General features: G+C 46.4%; 1 protein-coding gene across 1 annotated transcript; it reads left to right on the top strand.

The window, feature by feature from the left end:
* Positions 1-11,023: 11,023 nt before the first annotated feature.
* Positions 11,024-17,261, top strand: Cyp17a1 (cytochrome P450 family 17 subfamily A member 1). Its single transcript, XM_085833827.1, has 8 exons — positions 11,024-11,639; positions 13,064-13,199; positions 13,389-13,618; positions 14,374-14,460; positions 14,820-15,035; positions 15,592-15,761; positions 16,307-16,410; positions 16,816-17,261. Exons 1-8 carry the CDS (start codon positions 11,343-11,345, stop codon positions 17,097-17,099), a joined length of 1,524 nt encoding a protein of 507 aa, XP_085689953.1. The 5' UTR covers positions 11,024-11,342; the 3' UTR covers positions 17,100-17,261.
* The last annotated feature ends 387 nt before the right edge of the window (positions 17,262-17,648 follow it).

Genomic DNA, 17,648 nt, shown 5'->3' on the forward strand with positions numbered 1-17,648 from the left:
GCAGAGGACCTGAGTGGCCTTCCCGGCTCCCACACCAGGCAGCTCCCAAACACCTGTAACTCCAGCTGCAGGAGCATCCAGGGCCTCTGGCACCTGAGCTCACATACATAGACACAGACACCGTAACAGCCTCATAGTTCAAAATAAAATAAAATAAATGTTTAAAAAAAAATCAGAAAACAGTGTTCTATTTTCCTGGTGCTTTCTGCTGGGAGAATTATTGATTTGACATCTTAGACAAAGATCAGTTTAAACTATTTTTTTCTTTCTATATGAGTTTCAGTAAATATTGTTTTTAAACATTATATGCAGACATATAATGATTTATAGGATTCCTTTATTATCATTTTAAAAGGTCATTTTACCTATTTAAGAAAGTAATTCCTGGCTGGGCTGTACATGCCTTTAATCCTAGCACTTGGGAGACAAAAGCACTGGGAGTTCAAGGACAGCCTGGTTACAGACAGCATTTCAGGACAGCTGGGACTACACAGAGAAACCCTGTCTTGAAAAACCAAAAGGGGGAGGGCGAGAGGGGAGGAGGGGAAGCGGGGAGGAGGAGGAAACTAGCTTGTTTTTAATAACAAGAGTGCTAACTTCATAGTGGAATTGGGGGTAAAATTTAGGACTGAACAAAACCCCAGCATCAATGCTAACTTTTCTGTTTTGTTTTGTTTTGTTTTGTTTTGTTTTGTTTTGTTTTTGCTCTTAACATCTTGCTGTGGTGACCTCTTTCTTAATAACAAATACGAAAAGATTGGAACATATTTTGTTCGATACTTGGTGATGATATCTTGAGGGAGGGTGTTTTTAGATTTTTTTGTTTGTGTTTTGAGGCAGGCTGGCTTTCAAGGCAGAAGGTGGCCTTGAACTCCCAATCTTCCTGCCTCTACTTCCGGGACTACAGGCATGTGCCTCCAAGCCCAGCCTTGTGTTAGAACTTTTCACTCAAAAAGAATTTACAGTTTCATTCCCACATCGTAGAAATTGGCCAGGCTCATGACATGTGAGAGAGCCTCTCTGACCAAGCATGTTGCATGCTACTTTACAATGATGGGTTTGTATGAGCTTCACTCCGTTGCCCACGGTAGTGTCTGACTGGGTCTCTCCAGTGTTTTGAGTGGATTCAGTTTATCCTGGTGTTGAAGGCACAGCGGCCCTGGGAGCCTGGAACTGCTGCTTGCCCACAGCTCAGCAAACTAGGGAAGCAGACACCAGGGGGTGTTTCACCCCATGTTATTTCAGATTTTGGTGACTTGTCATCATTGTTAAAATAGGTAGATTAGTCTAGTTACAGATTTAGCAGTTGCACTGGTCATCTAAAGAGCCTGTTTTTGCATGGAATGGTACGGACGCCTTTAATCCCAGCATTCAGGAAGCAGAGGCAGGCATTTCTCTGTGACTTCAAGGCCAGCCTGGTCAACATAATGAGTTCCGACCCAGCACGGCCTACATTGTGAGACCCTATGGCAAAAACACACAAACAAACAAACAACAACAACAATTTTTAAATCTGCTTTTGATTTTATTTATTTATTTATTTATTTATTTATTTATTTATTTATTGTTTTTTCGAGACAGGGTTTCTCTGTATAGCCCTGGCTGTCCTGGAACACACTCTGTAGACTAGGCTGGCCTCGAACTCAGAAATCCGCCTGCCTCTGCCTCCTGAGTGCTGGGATTAAAGGCATGCGCCATCACGCCCGGCTCGCTTTTGATTTTAATGGAAAAAAAGTCTCTATTTCATGTGTCTATCAGCATCTGAGGCAACTGCCTACATCTCTAAGGACAGTCTAAAGTCAGGCTCTTAGAACAGAAAATTTGAATAGCCTTACTATTTGCTATACTTATATATTTAATGTGCGTGTGTGTGTGTGTGTGTGTACATACATGTACCTTGGCACCTGTCAGAGGACAGTTTTCAAGAGTCAGTCCCTTCAAGGTTCTGGGATTGAACTCAGGCTATCAAGGTCTGCAGCAGACGCCTTTACCTGTTTCGCTGTATCTCACGGCCCCTCCTTCCCTATTCTGAGGACTGATTCTCCTCAAGCTAAATTCTCCTGCTTCAGTCAGGCCAACAGGGCACACGAGCAGAAGCTATTGGCAAAGATGAATGTTGAGAGCCAACAGCTGACATCTCTAGTTTAAGGATCTCCAATCTGGTGAAGGTCAGTAGCAGCTCCTATCTGATAAGTGTCGAATATTGGTGAGGGTTAAGACCTTGATGGGGTAAGATCATCCAAAGAGGATGCTGATGGAGAAGGGCCAGAGACCAAACTAAGGAAACTTGACATACATTAGACAGCTGTGGGACAGAGAAGAAGATCAAAAAGAATCCAAAGAACATGGTGCAGCGTGTCACAGGAGAGGGCAGGGGCAAAGCAAACGGTGGGTGATCTCAGTGGAGTGTTTTACGAAAGGAGCTCTGAAGGAGAGCCAAAGAACTTGGCAACCAGGAGGTCACTGCTGACCTTATTAACAGTAGATCCAATAGTGTGGTGGGCTGAAAGGCTGAAAAGAAAAGCACACAATGAATGAGGAATGAAATAAAACCCGTCAGCTGGCACTCTAGTGTTTGCATCCACCACTCTTCATAATATCAGCTCTGTGAGCTGTTTTCCTATGAGTTAAAAAGATCTTAAAAGCGGGCTGGTGAGATGGCTCAGTGGGTAAGAGCACCTGACTGCTCTTCCAAAGGTCCGGAGTTCAAATCCCAGCAACCACATGGTGGCTCACAACCATCTGTAACGAGATCTGACTCCCTCTTGTGGAGTGTGTGAAGACAGCTACAGTGTACTTACATATAATAATAAATAAATCTTTAAAAAAAAAATCTTAAAACCAGCTGTGCCACAAGGAAGAAAGCCCACCGTCCGCCTGACCTCAGGGCACCCTCTCAGCCTCTCTCCGCTCTCTCTCTCTCTAAAGAGGCTTGGAAGAGGCTGTTTCCACCCATCAGTTCAGGTCAGGACTGTCCCACAACTTGATTCTGAGTATGGAATCTTTCAGTGTACATGCCCAAGATGGGGCATCAGGTCCCAGCTACAGGTATGGTAGTTCCTGGAATTCTAGCACCAGGACACAGTAGTTGACATGCCACTGAAAACCTAGGAGCTGGGCACAGCCTTTGAGTCGCTCCATCTGTATGTTGCAGACGGTGGGGAGAGGACCTCTCTCCAGGGATGCAAGCTCACACTTCAAGCTTCTGCCTCCCTTCCACTCATGGTCAACTAGTCCTCCAACTACGGGTTTGTTTTTATTTTTGTTTTTGTTTTTTCATTTCTGGTTAAAAGTGCATGATGTGGGGCTGGTGAGATGGCTCAGCAGGTAAGAGCACCCGACTGCTCTTCCGAAGGTCCTGAGTTCAAATCCCAGCAACCACATGGTGGCTCACAACCATCCGTAAGGAGATCTGACTCCCTCTTCTGGTGTGTCTGAAGACAGCTACAGTGTACTTACATATAATAAATAAATAAATCTTTAAAAAAAAAAGTGCATGATGTAATCACTAGAAAATAAATCCAACTTAAAATAAGAGATGATATTTAGTGCTGTCTGGAAGGGGTGAGCATTTCTGAGTGCTCATAGGACATGGTAAAGGGGAATCAGTAATGACAGGACAGAAGGAATGTTATGTCCAAGTTGAATCAATAACCTTGGAAGTCCCAGAACTTCCTGGGAGCTGCCTGGCTCTCAGGGAGCTGTCCAGGAGGCTTACATGAAAAGCATGGACTCCGAATGGGAGTGTGTGCCTTCACTATGAAGCACAGCACAGTTCCCCAAGAGGTGGGGAAGGGAGTCACAGAGATGAACCCTGTCAGTCATCACCGTGTATTACGTATCTGTTCTTTCTGGGCAGCAGCATGTATTGCTAAAGCGCCATACCCCTTTTCATCATTAATGGAGACAGGAGAGGCAGCTACCAGTGAGAGGAGGCCCCTGGCCCACAGCCCAGATGCTGGAGGGGTGGGAACAGGAGAGGGGTGTTCAGAGACGTTGAGGTGCTAAGCCAGTTTCAGGGATCTGCTCTGTTGCATCTGCTGACTGGAATTAAAACTCACACAGAGGAAGTCAAGGGATGCGTCAAAGACCAAAGCCCCTAAAGATGAGGACAGAAAGCCCCCCTTTCTCAGGCCTGTTCCCAGGAGCCCTCATAAGCTGCCTTCTGTGGCGCTGAAGCAGTGACAGGCGTGGTGGCTTCCTGAGGTGGGGTTTGGAGTGATCCTGTCATCATGAATGTTAAGCAGACACTGTGTGAGAACCTCTAGCCTGACATCACTACCCACCCCCATCTCCACAGAGGGCCCTGACTAACACCTAAGCCCCTCCCTCTGTGGCCTCAGAGCCAATGTGGCAACTCGCTGGGGTGTCTTACCATTGCCAAGTGACCATAGCACAGAGCATAAGAGAAGAGCATGGGCATTTTGTCAGCAGGAAGTCCATGGAAATATCATTGATAAGACTTTCATTTTAGGGAGAAAATGCTTTGATTTCTCATAGTGGGAATTTGGGTTTCTTTAAAAACCTAGTAATGTTATTTGAATATGTTTTTGTTTTAATCCCAGGTGTGGTCTATGGGGCTGCTTCAGACTGTCCAGAGCCACTAATCATGATTTGTCTCGTGCTCTAGGAGGGGTGTGACTTTTGCCAGATGAAGTTAGTTTACGTTTGGCTCCCTGGGGATGCTTCAGAAGGTGTATAAATGCCAGAGCCCCAAGAAAGACCGAAGCCGCTGTTATGGCTTGTCAAGTGATCGTGAGCAAGGAGACCAGACGAAGAAACTGGATATCTTGACATCGAAGATCAGACTGTCCCCAAGGAACTCGGTGCCCCTAATCAGCAGGAAGTAGTCTAAAGAGGTCTATGCCCTTTCCCCTCTAGCCTTTCTTTTCCTACTTACTGTTGTGGTTTAGAAGGGATTGGGATAGAGAAGGGTGGTAGATGAAAGAATCCAGTAAAGTAGAAAAAAAAATATGCCTTCAATTTCTAGCTTTATTGATAGTGAGTTTGTGCAAAGTGCTTAATCTTTGAGTCTACTTTTGTTTGTTTGTTTGTTTGTTTGTTTGTTTGTTTTTCACACAATGAGGACACTGGGCTAACAGATTTTCAAATTTCCAGCTGGTCGTGTTTCTAGATGGATTCTTTTCTCATACCGCTGAAGCAGAATACAACTAATGCCTTTGAAGGAACTAACTTAATGTTAAGTGTTTGAAGTCCACAATTGTTATCCTTAGAATATATCGTTAGACTTATAATTTGTCCAAGTCAATTTAACACAAATGGGGAGGAGGGGCTTTTGAGTATTTCTACCAGCTGAGGGGAGGAAAGCAGAGAGAGTAAGTAGGAGTTGTCGGAGAAAAGTGACAAAGGAGACATTGTGACAAAGGGAGAGATGGGAAGAGGTAGGCTCAAGGGATGGTGGAAGGCTCAATTTTTATGGGGTGTGTGTGTGTGTTGGAAATATTTTCAGATAAGCATATACAGTATTTCTTTCCACTGATTCTGACTGCACTAGATTCCAGCTTCTTCGAGTGGGAAGTGTATTGCTGATTGTATTAATCAGGGTTCTTCTCTACAGTCACAGAACTTATGGATAGTCTCTATATAGTAAAGGAATTTATTGATGACTTATGGTCTGCAGTCCAATTCCCAACAATGGTTCAGTAGTAGCTGTGAGTGGAAGTCCAAGGATCTAGCAGTTACTCAGTCCCACACGGCAAGCAGGCGAAGGAGCAAGAGCAAGACTCCCTTCTTCCAATGTCCTTCCTTATATTGTCTCCAGCAGAAGGTATAGCCCAGATTAAAGGTGTGTTCCACCACACCTTTAATCCCAGATGACCTTGAACTCGGAGATCTCACTGTCTTAATCTTCTGGAATCTGTAGCCACTATGCCTCAAAATAGATCTCCATACCAAGATCCAGATCAGAAACTTCTATCTCCCAGCCTCCAGATTAGGGTCACTGGTGAGCCTTCCAATTCTGGATTGTAGTTCATTCCAAATATAGTCAAGTTGACAACCAGGAACAGCCACTACACTGCTCTTCGTCAGAAAGGCAGACACAGATTACATAACTGATGTTGCATTTACTTGCAGTAAGTATGTGACTTCTGCAAGAAAAGTCCCCAGAATTGGAGTAATTGCTTCAAAGGGCGTATATAAAGGAAAAAAAAAAACCAGCATGTATTTTGAAAAATAAGTTATTGAACATTTTCTATAGAAATGCAGAATACTGTGGCCAAATGTAAACACATCTTTAATCCCATCACTCTAGAGGCAGAGACAGGTGCATCTCTGAGTTTGAGGCTAGCCTAGTCTACAAAATGAGTGTCAGGACAGCCAAAGCTACACAGGGAAATCCTCTTTTGAAAAACAAACAAACAAACAAAACGAACAAAAGAGTAAGTTGAGTAAGTCATGAAGAGTAAGACAGTAAGCAGCACTCTTCTAAGCCTCTGCTTCACTTCCTATCTCCGGGTTCTTATCCTGGCTTCCCTCAATGGACTGTGACCTGGGATATATACACTGGATAAAACCTTTCCTTCACAAGTTTATTTTGGTCATGGTCTTTATCACAACAGTAAAAGCCAAACGAAGACAAGATTGGTACCAGGAGTGGGGTATTAATGTCACAGTCTTGATCCTGTACTTTTGGGAGGATTGTGACAGTGTTGAACATTGGGCTAGAGAAGATATTAAGTGCTTAGAATTCAATATTCTGTTCAGCAGGAGAGCAATGCAGTTGGTGAAGGCCTGGCTTGTGAAGTTTCAGATGGAAGTAAAGACTCGAGGGGACCCATTTGGGTGATATTCTGAATTAAGAATATGTGATGTCTGGTCAACTGGAGCTGAAGAATCAGTTGGTATTAACAGGAGATCCTTGGGGTTGGAGAGATGGCTCCAAAGTTAAAAATGCTTTCTGTTCTAACAGAGAACTAGGTTCGATTCTCAGAACCCACATAGCAATTTACAGCCATCTGTAAGTCCAGGTCCATGGGGTCTGACACTCTATCCTGGTTTCTGCGGGCAGAAGTGCAATACATACCTTCTGTGCTTACACTTATGCTGGAAAACACTCATATTAATAAAATAAAAATAAATACATCTTTTTAAAACCCAAAACTTTTGAGAGAGAGAAAGAGAGAGAGAGAGAGAGAGAATAGTTTCACTAAAGTGAAACCTTTGCTGTAATTAAAAAGAGATCAGCATTGTTGAGGTAAAATCTTCTGGGAGTATCTCATCAGGTTCAGCACAAAGAAGCTGTGATCCAGAGAGGCCAAAGTTGCCAACAGCCAGACTTGATAATATGCAAAAGATCCCTAGCTGGTACTGGTTTTGAAGCCATGGAGGAGTTGGGGAGAACAGCTAAGGTTTGGCACTATGCAGCAGCCCTAAAGAAGGGCTGGAAGAGGCTGCTGGTGATGGTGCTGCCTCAGCTCCAGTGGAGACCCCAGCATAGTGGAGATACCAGTACTGTGGCATGACCACCAAGCACAACAGCAGCTGTTGAATGGAGTTGGCCTGAGTGTAAGACAGGAGATGTGTGTGCTGTAAATGGCAGAGCTGGAGAAATGGAACTCCCTGGAGCCCAAAATATGGTGAGTGCCAGGTGTCAGACATATTTACACTTCTGGACTTGGAGTTTGATTTGATTTGATTATGACTGTCCTGTTTCTTCTCTCTTGGAGTAAGAAGAAAGTATATAACTTATTCCTGATTTTACAGATTTCACACTTATGAGAATTTGTCTTTTAAAGAAACATTTAAAGAAAGTTTGGGTTTTTCCTTTTTTCTCCTTTGAGACAGTCTCACTGTGTAACCTTGGTTATCCCAGAACTCTCACTGTGCAAACCAAGCTGGCTTGAAACTCATAGCAATCCACTGGTCTCCACCTCCCGAGTGCTGGGATTAAAGATGTGTGCCACCAAGCCTGAGCTGACACTGTGGAATTTTAATGTCAAATTTTCTAAAGACTGTGGAACTTTTAAAGTTATATTGGCTTTATATTATTTGGTAATATTGTGATGAGATCTTGGGGATGAGCAAGAAAGGAAAAAATATGTCACATAGTGATGTGTTTGTGTGTCAAGTTGTCAATAGATCAATTGGTTGTTGGTTCTTGCCAACTTGCCACAAACATGGACATATCTGGAACCCCAGCTAAGAAATTGCCTCATCAGATTGGCCAGTAGGCAAGTGTGTAGCAACATTTTCTTGATTAATCATTTTGTGGAAGGGCACAGCTCACTCAGGTGTACCACCTATGGATAAGTGGTATGGGTTATGTAAGAAGGCAAGAGGAGCAAGCCTGCAAGCCTCCCTGCTCCATGATCTTTGCTTCAGTCGCTGCCTCCAGGTTCCTGCCTTGGCTTCTCAGTGACCGTAACCTGAGATGTGTGCACCAAATAACTCCGTTCCTCTTCAAGTTGCTTTTGGTCACGGCCTTTCTGACAGCAGTAGCAACTGAACTAAAATGAGGAGTAAGCAGGTTCATCATAGACAGAAAGTAGTTTAGAAGCATCCAGATCTGGAGGGGAAGACTGGGGAGTTATTGCTTAATGGCTCCAGTGTCTGCCTGGAGTGGTGAAAGCGTTGGGAGTGGTTCATGCTTATAATTGGGTAACGTTGTATCCTAGCTCTGCTCCTCCCTGCTCCAGAGACAGCCGCATCTTCTTGTGCAGTGCCAGTCTCGTCTTGTAGACAAAAATAGTGAAAGTAGGTGTGAATGGATTTTGCTGTATTAGGCACCTGGTTACCAAGAATGCCACCTGCTCTCCACTTTGCAAAGTGGAGGTTGTTGCCATCAACGACCCCTTCATTGACCTCAACTACATGGTCTACATATTCCAGAAGGACTCCACCCATGGCAAATTCAACGGCACAGTCAAGGCTGAGAATGGGAAGCTTGTCATCAACGGGAAGCCCATCACCATGTTCCAGAAGTGAGACCCCACTAACATCAAATGGGGGTGATGCTGGTGCTGAGTATGTCGAGGAGTCTACTGGTGTCTTCACCACCATGGAGAAGGCCGGGGCCCACTTGAAGGATGGAGCCAAAAGGGTCATCATCTCCGCCACTTCTGCAGATACCCCCATGTTTGTGATGGGTGTGAACCATGAGAAATATGACAACTCACTCAAGATTGTCAGCAATGCATCCTGCACCACTAACTGCTTAGCCCCACTGGCCAAGGTCATCCATGACAACTTTGGCATTGTAGAAGGGCTCATGACCACGGTCCATGCCATCACTGCCACCCAGAAGACTGTGGATGGCCCCTCTGGAAAGCTGTGGCGTGATGGTCGCGGGGCTGCCCAGAACATCATCCCTGCATCCACTGGTGCTGCCAAGGCTGTGGGCAAAGTCATCCCAGAGCTGAACGGGAAGCTCACTGGCATGGCTTTCCATGTTCCTACTACCCCCAATGTATCCATTGTGGATCTGACATGCCGCCTGGAGAAACCTGCCAAGTATGATGACATGCTGAAGGAAGCCGGGCGTAGTAGCGCATGCCTTTAATCCCAGCACTCGGAAGGCAGAGGCAGGCGGATTTCTGAGTTTGAGGCCAGCCTGGTCTACAAAGTGAGTTCCAGGACAGCCAAGAGCTACACAGAGAAACCCTGTCTCGAAAAACCAAAAAAAAAAAAAAAAAAAAAAAAAAAGATGCTGAAGGAGGCATCTGAGGGCCCACTGAAGGGCATCCTGGGCTACACTGAGGACCAGGTTGTCTCCTGCGACTTCAACAGCAACTCCCACTCTTCCACCTTTGGTGCTGGGGCTGGCATTGCTCTCAATGACAACTTTGTAAGGCTCATTTCCTGGTAAGAAAATGAATATAGCTGCAGCAACAGGGTGGTGGACCTCATGGCCTACATGGCCTCCAAGGAGTAAGAAACCCTGGACCACCCACCCCAGCAGGGAAACTGAGAGCAAGAGAGAGGCCCTCAGTTGCTGAGGAGTCCCTAGCCCAACTCTGAACATCTCCCTCACAATGTCCATCCCAGACCCCCCATAATAACAGGAGGGGCCTAGGGAGCCTTCCCTACTCTCTTGAATACCATCAATAAAATTCACTGCACAAATATAAATATAAATATATATATATATATATATATATATATATATATATATATATCCTAATTCCTAAAATGTAAACTTTTGTTGTTGATTTTGAGTGGGACATAGTCTTTTATAGCCCAGGGTAACTTCAAACTTCCTATGAAACTGAGACTGGCCCAACCTCCTGTATCTGCTGGGATTACAGCTGAGTATTGGCATTGCCGTACCCAAAATGTACCTTTAAAAATGATTAAAGAGACAGAGAGATGGCTCAAATGTAATAATTTTTTAAAAATGACAATTAAAATGTTACTCTGTATTTTTGTGTTTAAGATACTAGTTAGGTATTTTATATAATTTTTAACTAGTATTTTATTATTTTATATGCATGAGTGTTTTACCTGCATGCATGTATGTATGCATACCGTGCGTGTTGGGGGTGCTTTCAGGGGCCAGGAGGTGCTTTCCTGGACCTAGAGTTACAGAAAGTTGTGAGCTACCATGTCAGTGCTGGGAATCGAACCTGGGCCTTCTGGAAGAGCGACGAGCCATCTTGACTGCTGAGCCATCTCTCCGGCTCTTAGTTAAAGTCTTTTAAATGATGCATTTTATGTTTTATATATAGTAACATAACAAAATCATTTATTTCCAGAAAATATTAAATAGCCCACTCAAGAGTATGTACCTAGAAAGTAACCAAGCTAGATTTGAACAGAGATCTGAAATGGCCCTTGAGCTGATGTTCTGCGTACCTGAAAGCCTACGACTTCTGGATTCTTATCATCACTGCTGTGTGTGACCTTATGCAGACTAACCCTTAAAAGACGTCTCGCTCCCCTCAACTATCAGATAATAAGACTGGAGTCTCTTTGACAGCTTTGGCTAGCTGCAACCTGATGACATTAATTATTAACTGTGCAGCACTTTTGACATTACAGCACGCACTCTGAAACCTTGATCTCAATCTGATAGCATTTGCCTCTGGGAGGATCCATAGCGCAGAAGCCCCAGGGAGATGACCAACTCTCTGCTCCTTAACCAGCTCCTCCTCCAGGAGTTCGTCCTTAATCTGAGCCAGCCCTTGTGGAGGCCAAATTCCCTCTCCTCTCCCTTTTCTGGGTGAGGACTCAGGCTTGGAGCCACTCCAGGATAAACTTCTGCAGGCCAAGAGATAACGCAACTTCAAGGTGACAACCAGAAACTCCTTTTAAAAGTTCTCCTTCTCTGCTGAAATTGCTGTAGCTTCACTCCACAGCTAGCCATCTGCCTACACCTGGCTGCCATGTGGGAGCTTGTGGGTCTCTTGCTGCTCATCCTGGCCTATTTCTTTTGGCCCAAGTCAAAGACACCTAATGCCAAGTTCCCCAGGAGCCTTCCATTCCTGCCCCTGGTGGGTAGTCTGCCATTTCTCCCCAGACGTGGTCATATGCACGCCAACTTCTTCAAGCTGCAGGAAAAGTATGGTCCCATCTATTCTCTTCGCCTGGGTACCACAACTACAGTGATTGTCGGTCACCATCAGCTGGCCAGAGAAGTGCTCTTGAAGAAGGGGAAAGAATTTTCTGGTCGGCCCCAGATGGTAAGCAGTACCAACCGTCCTCTTCCTCGGTCCCTGGGGTTGTGCATTTCTTAGTTCTTTCAAAATCAGACTTGTGGGACCACTCCCTCAAGACCCTACCGAACCTCTAAACTGGGAAGGAGGATCTGCAGAGCTGAGAAGCCTGTATGCCACTCACCTTCCTCTCTATGATACGATCATCATTCTAGAATATGCAGGCAAAGCCCTTAGCCCAGACCCAGAGCTAAAGTTCTCCATAAATGTGACATTGTTGGGAAATAGGGCAGTGACTGCATCCTCCACCAGAAGATGCTTGGAGAAGTGGCTGGCGTCACGGAGGGCTAGGACTGCAGTTTCTCTTATATGGCTTTGGCTCACAGATAGCTGGGGGAATATGACAGGGGGAGAGGGGACAAGGGACAAGTACATACAGTAGTATCTTGGGGCATCTGTTTTCATTGTGCTGACTGTTGAGTAGCCATCCTACAAACACCACCAGTGCTCCCATGACCCTGTTGCAAGTGTCCCCCTGGGTACCCCGATAGAGGACGACCAGCCTCAGCTTTGAACAGGCCAAAACAAATTCCTTTTCCATGGGCTGGTTAGCCAGCGTGGCTGCCCAACTGCCAGGCTCTCTCAGGTTTGGGTTCCTCTCAGAAGCAAAGGAATAAACTGGGCCAGGTGACGGCAGCGCACGCCTTTAAGGACAGCACTTGGGAAGCAGAGGCAGAGGCAGGTAAATCTCTGGGTTTGAGGGCAGCCTGGTCTTGCCAATGCTATACAGGGAGACCCTGTCTCCAAAAACAAACAAAAACCAGAAGGAAGGAAAGGAAGGAAGGAAGGGAGGGAGGGAGGGAACAAAACCATCACCACCACCCCGTGAATAAAAGAGCCTAGCCAGGTGGGTTTTGGGGGGAGTCAGGGATGAAGAAGGAAGACTTAGTCCCTTGTGCTTTGGAGATGGCATCTTTTAGAGATGATAGCTCAAGCTGAAGTCCAACCTGGGAGGATAAAACATCTGTTGTCTCCAAATGAGGATCTGAGGCTGGGTGCACAGCCCAGCAGTGTGGCTTTAGCAGCCTGGTGGTTGGGGACAAAAATAGAGCTGTCTTGAAAGTCTCTCAGTCTCCTTGTCCTTAGGACAGACTCATCTAGCTCATCCCACCCATAGCTGACTCTCCAGGTCAAAAATTGAACTAGAGAGACCCAGAAGGCACCCTACTAATGACCTGAACCCCAGGGCTCTTGCATTCAAATCCAGGGTTCTTTCTGTCTCCTCGCTCTACTGCCTTTCATGGAACTTTAGTGAGGACTTTGGGACGTCCTACTAAGTAAGAGAGGCATGGGGGTCTCACAGCACTCATCAGGACTGCAGATAGATGGAGAACTCTGAGAGTTCTGGGAGTTTGCCTGATAATGCCTACAGCCTTGCCTGCTCTCCAAAGGTGACTCTAGACCTCTTGTCGGACCAAGGAAAAGGCATTGCCTTTGCGGATAGTGGTAGCTCCTGGCAGCTGCACCGGAAGCTGGTGTTCAGCACCTTTTCCCTGTTCAGGGAGGACCAGAAACTGGAGAAGATAAGTGAGTGAAAGGCTAACCCTTAGGGCTAGGGGGCTGGGGAAGGATGCTGGGTGGCTGGGTGCAGCCATTTCTTAGCTGCTGCTGCCATCAAGTGGCCATCAGCTCTCTATGCCTATCCCTGGATAAGACCCTGGCCAGAGGTGACAGGGTTGACTGATCCCTCCACTTCACTTTCCCACCTCTTGTCAGTATGTCAGGAAGCCAACTCACTGTGTGACTTGATACTTACATACGACGGGGAGTCCCAAGATCTGTCTACGCTCATCTTCAAGTCAGTAACCAATATCATCTGTGCCATCTGCTTCAACATCTCTTTTGAGAACGAGGATTCGATACTGACCACCATACAGACCTTTACAGAGGGTATTGTGCATGTCATGGGCCACAGCGATCTGGTGGACATACTCCCGTGGTTGAAGGTGAGAAGGAGATCCCACTGCGACAGTGTCCCAAGTACTTTCAGTTTCCATGACCATCTTTCTCTTCCAACTCTTCCCACAGTCATCTGCTCGGCCTCATACAACCCCAGACACTTGGTCGGCATTTTTATCCTCAAGGCCGACTCTCACATAGCTCACGCTGGCCTCGAACAGCCTAAGTAGCTGAGAATGACTCTGAAATTTTGATCCTCCTGCCTCCAAGTCCCAAGTACTAGGACTACAAACATGTACTATAGTGCCTTGCTCTCTCTCTCTCTCTCTCTCTCTCTCTCTCTCTCTCTCTCTCTTTTTATGTCCTGTATCTTCCTACTCAGGGCTATTATTCTCTAGTTGCCATTTGTCAGCAGGGAGCACCTGATAAGTGTTAGTCACTGGCTTCCCCCAGGAGGTATATCCAGTTATCCCCAGTGCTGAGGAGAGACAGACATAGGCTTAACCTATTTGAGGAACATGCCCAAGTTCTTAGTCTCAAGTCTGACTTATGGTAAGGAAGAACACAACACTGTCAGGGCTTGGTGATGGATTGAATTGAGGACACGAGGACGCCACCCTGTACTCCACTGTTTAAAGTTGTCCTTCCTGTCTCTGGTAACCACATTTCGCTATCTTCTTGCCTTTCTTGATAAAGGTCTAGACTGGTGTGGAGACTTTCTTAAACCGAAAGCTAAAGTCCACCTCTCACCAAGGATTTTCCTAATTGCATAGATGGATTTGACATTTCCTTCTCTTTCCAGATTTTTCCCAATAAAAACTTGGAAATGATGAAGAAACACATTAAAATTCGAGAAAAAACACTGGTTGAAATGTTTGAAAAATGCAAGGTAAATGATCAAGAAGAGATGACTGTGAGGTTGGAGGTACCTCGAGAGCAAGGCTGTGATGCATTTTGGACACTGTGAGATCCCTAGAGCCTAGCAGGGGGGCTGGCACATAATGGGTTAACTGCTAGAAACTGACCTATTAATAAATGGGAGGGGGGAGTGAGTAACTGAAACGATTCTTAGAGGGACATAGAGGGAGGCACAGGTCTATTCCCTACCTCTACCACCTCAAAGGTCCTGCCCAGCCCTTCTCCACTCTCACGCACCTTGCTGTGTCTCTGGTATAGGGTGGGGTGTGGCAGGGATGTTGGAAGTGAGGCTCCCTCCTCATCCTCTTCTCTCACTGTCTCTCACCCTAGGAGAAATTCAATAGTGAATCTCTCTCCAGCCTGACAGACATTCTGATACAAGCCAAGATGAATGCAGAAAATAATAACACTGGGGAAGGCCAGGACCCAAATGTGCTCTCAGATAAGCATATCCTTATCACGGTGGGAGACATCTTTGGGGCAGGCATAGAGACAACTAGCTCTGTGCTGAACTGGATCCTGGCTTTCCTGGTGCACAATCCTGAGGTGAGTGTCTCCCCAACTCTTGTCTTCCTATAGAATCCCAAAGACACTCAGCCCTAGGATGCAGCCACTAGCTAGCCCATTTTGTGCCTCAGGCATGTTCCACCTGGCCTTAGTTGCTGATCAATCTATTGTCAAACAGAGACTACTGCTGCCAATCACCCTGCCCTAGTCACTCCATCCACCTCCACTGATATCCACTGACTGAGTTGCACAGGCATCTGGCTTCCCTCCAAACTTTCTGCCACCCTTGGTGACACAGGTCTGGGCTAAAGGACAGGGTGATCAATATTCCTATAGCCCCATTATGGGGGGCAGGCAATGCCTGGGGCCTTCTGTACAGCTAACTAGAGCCCCACTCTGCCTCTCACACAAGCAGAGGCTGACTCTGGCTCTGGGTTTAAGTTTTCCTGTCTTCTAGAAACAAGGCCTAGGCTACAGAGCCATCACTGGATAGAATCATTCCAGGCTGTTCTGGGTATGATCACTGGTCTCTGCTATGCCCATGTCTCTCTTAGACTTGAACAAGCTGGTCATATGGCCTTGTTCTGGCCCTCAGGTGAAGAGGAAGATCCAAAAGGAGATTGACCAGTATGTAGGCTTCAGTCGGACACCATCTTTCAATGACCGGACTCACCTCCTCATGCTGGAGGCCACTATCCGAGAAGTGCTTCGTATCAGGCCGGTGGCCCCCATACTCATCCCCCACAAGGCTAACACTAACTCCAGGTATGTCTTTCTTCCCAAAGACACTCAGCCCTAGGATGCAGCCACTAGCTAGCCCATTTTGTGCCTCAGGCATGTTCCACCTGGCCTTAGTTGCTGATCAATCTATTGTCAAACAGAGACTACTGCTGCCAATCACCCTGCCCTAGTCACTCCATCCACCTCCACTGATATCCACTGACTGAGTTGCACAGGCATCTGGCTTCCCTCCAAACTTTCTGCCACCCTTGGTGACACAGGTCTGGGCTAAAGGACAGGGTGATCAATATTTCGATTTCATCAGATGGCGGTAGTACATACCCGCCCCCCCCCTCTCATGTACATGCACATACACACACACAAGCTTCTGAGACAGACACCCGTGTGCTGACTAGCACACATGTCCACGTTGTTGATAGGTAGTGGATAAGGCTGGATCTAGATGCAATCCTGGCAGAAACCAGAAGATGAGGGAAAGGAATGATTGAGAATGGGGGAGGGTTCTCCCCGCTCCCAAGTGGAGCTGTGGGGCTGACCATCTCCCTTTCTCTTCTCCTCATCTGGGTTAGCATTGGAGAGTTTGCCATCCCAAAGGACACACATGTGATCATCAATCTCTGGGCACTGCATCACGATAAAAATGAATGGGACCAGCCAGATCGGTTCATGCCTGGTGAGTTCTTGTCCATCCTATGCTGGCTCTTGGGCCACACAGCCGGCCTGGATTCTGCTCTTCAAGGACAGCACTCCTTCCTGCCCACTAAGCTTGTTACTAGAAACCTCTTGGCTGCACCCCCATAAGCCTGTTACTGTTCCCATCCTACTGGAGATTGCCCCAGACTCTTCACAGATGGGGGTTTCAACTCCCTCTTCAAATAATTTCTGTGGGAAGTCTGTAGGCATCTGTCTCCCAAGAGGCCTGTCCCTCTTCTCTTGAATGGGGCATTTTCTCCTGGGGACACTGCTTCCTCCCTCACTATCCTCTCTGAATATTTATTTCCTCATGCCCCAAATGCAAGTCGAGATTCCCTGGGCAAAGGTTGGCCCCCCCTGGCTGATGCTTCCCATTTGTCCTCAGAGCGCTTCTTAGATCCAACAGGAAGCCATCTCATTACACCCACACCAAGTTATTTGCCCTTCGGAGCTGGTCCCCGATCATGCATTGGAGAGGTTCTGGCCCGGCAGGAGCTCTTTATCTTCATGGCCTTGCTGCTGCAGAGGTTTGACTTTGATGTGTCAGATGACAAACAGCTGCCCTGTCTGGAGGGTGACCCCAAGGTGGTCTTTCTGATCGACCCTTTCAAAGTGAAAATCACAGTGCGCCAAGCATGGAAGGATGCACAGGCTGAGGTTAGCACCTAGGGGCCGAAACTAACGTCCCAGATCCCATGCCTTGACACCCACAGCCCAGTCTTGGAGGTGCTAGTCCCAGTGCCTCCAACAATCCTCTTCACTCCTATCCTGTTTTCTACTTGGCAGCAATGGAGGGTGAGACACATATTAAAGGTTTTCCAACATCTCTGAGCCGTCCGTCATTTATTCATTGGCTTACTTATTCAGTCAACAAGTATGTTCACTGAAAAAAAAGCACTGTTTATTTTGTGTGGTAGAGAAAGATCTGTGTGTGTGTGTGTGTGTGTGAAGAACAAACTCACAGGAGTTGATCCTCTCCTTTTACCATGTAGATTTTAGAGACAGAAGTGAGGGCATTAGGCTTTGCAGCAAGAACCTTTACCCAATGAGCCATCTTTCCCACCTCTCAAAAACAAACAAACAAACAAATAAACACACCATTTTGTTGAATACCTACTGTATACCATTTGCTGGCTCAGGACACTCAGTCTGTATAGGAGTCACAGGGGAACTAGGGATGTTAAACACACAGAGGAAGGGAGGGGTCTCCCTTCAAAG

This window comes from Mus caroli, unplaced genomic scaffold (genome assembly GCF_978045245.1).
Source record: "Mus caroli unplaced genomic scaffold, Mus_caroli_1 scaffold_20, whole genome shotgun sequence".
NCBI classification, from domain to species: domain Eukaryota; kingdom Metazoa; phylum Chordata; class Mammalia; order Rodentia; family Muridae; genus Mus; species Mus caroli.

Excerpts from the sequence above, each read along its gene's own strand:
- Cyp17a1 (XM_085833827.1), top strand. The coding sequence starts at position 11,343 with ATGTGGGAGCTTGTGGGTCTCTTGCTGCTCATCCTGGCCTATTTCTTT. Across the intron at positions 11,640-13,063 it reads TTTCTGGTCGGCCCCAGATG|GTGACTCTAGACCTCTTGTC; the intron begins GTAAGCAGTACC and ends TGCTCTCCAAAG. Across the intron at positions 15,762-16,306 it reads AAGGCTAACACTAACTCCAG|CATTGGAGAGTTTGCCATCC; the intron begins GTATGTCTTTCT and ends CATCTGGGTTAG.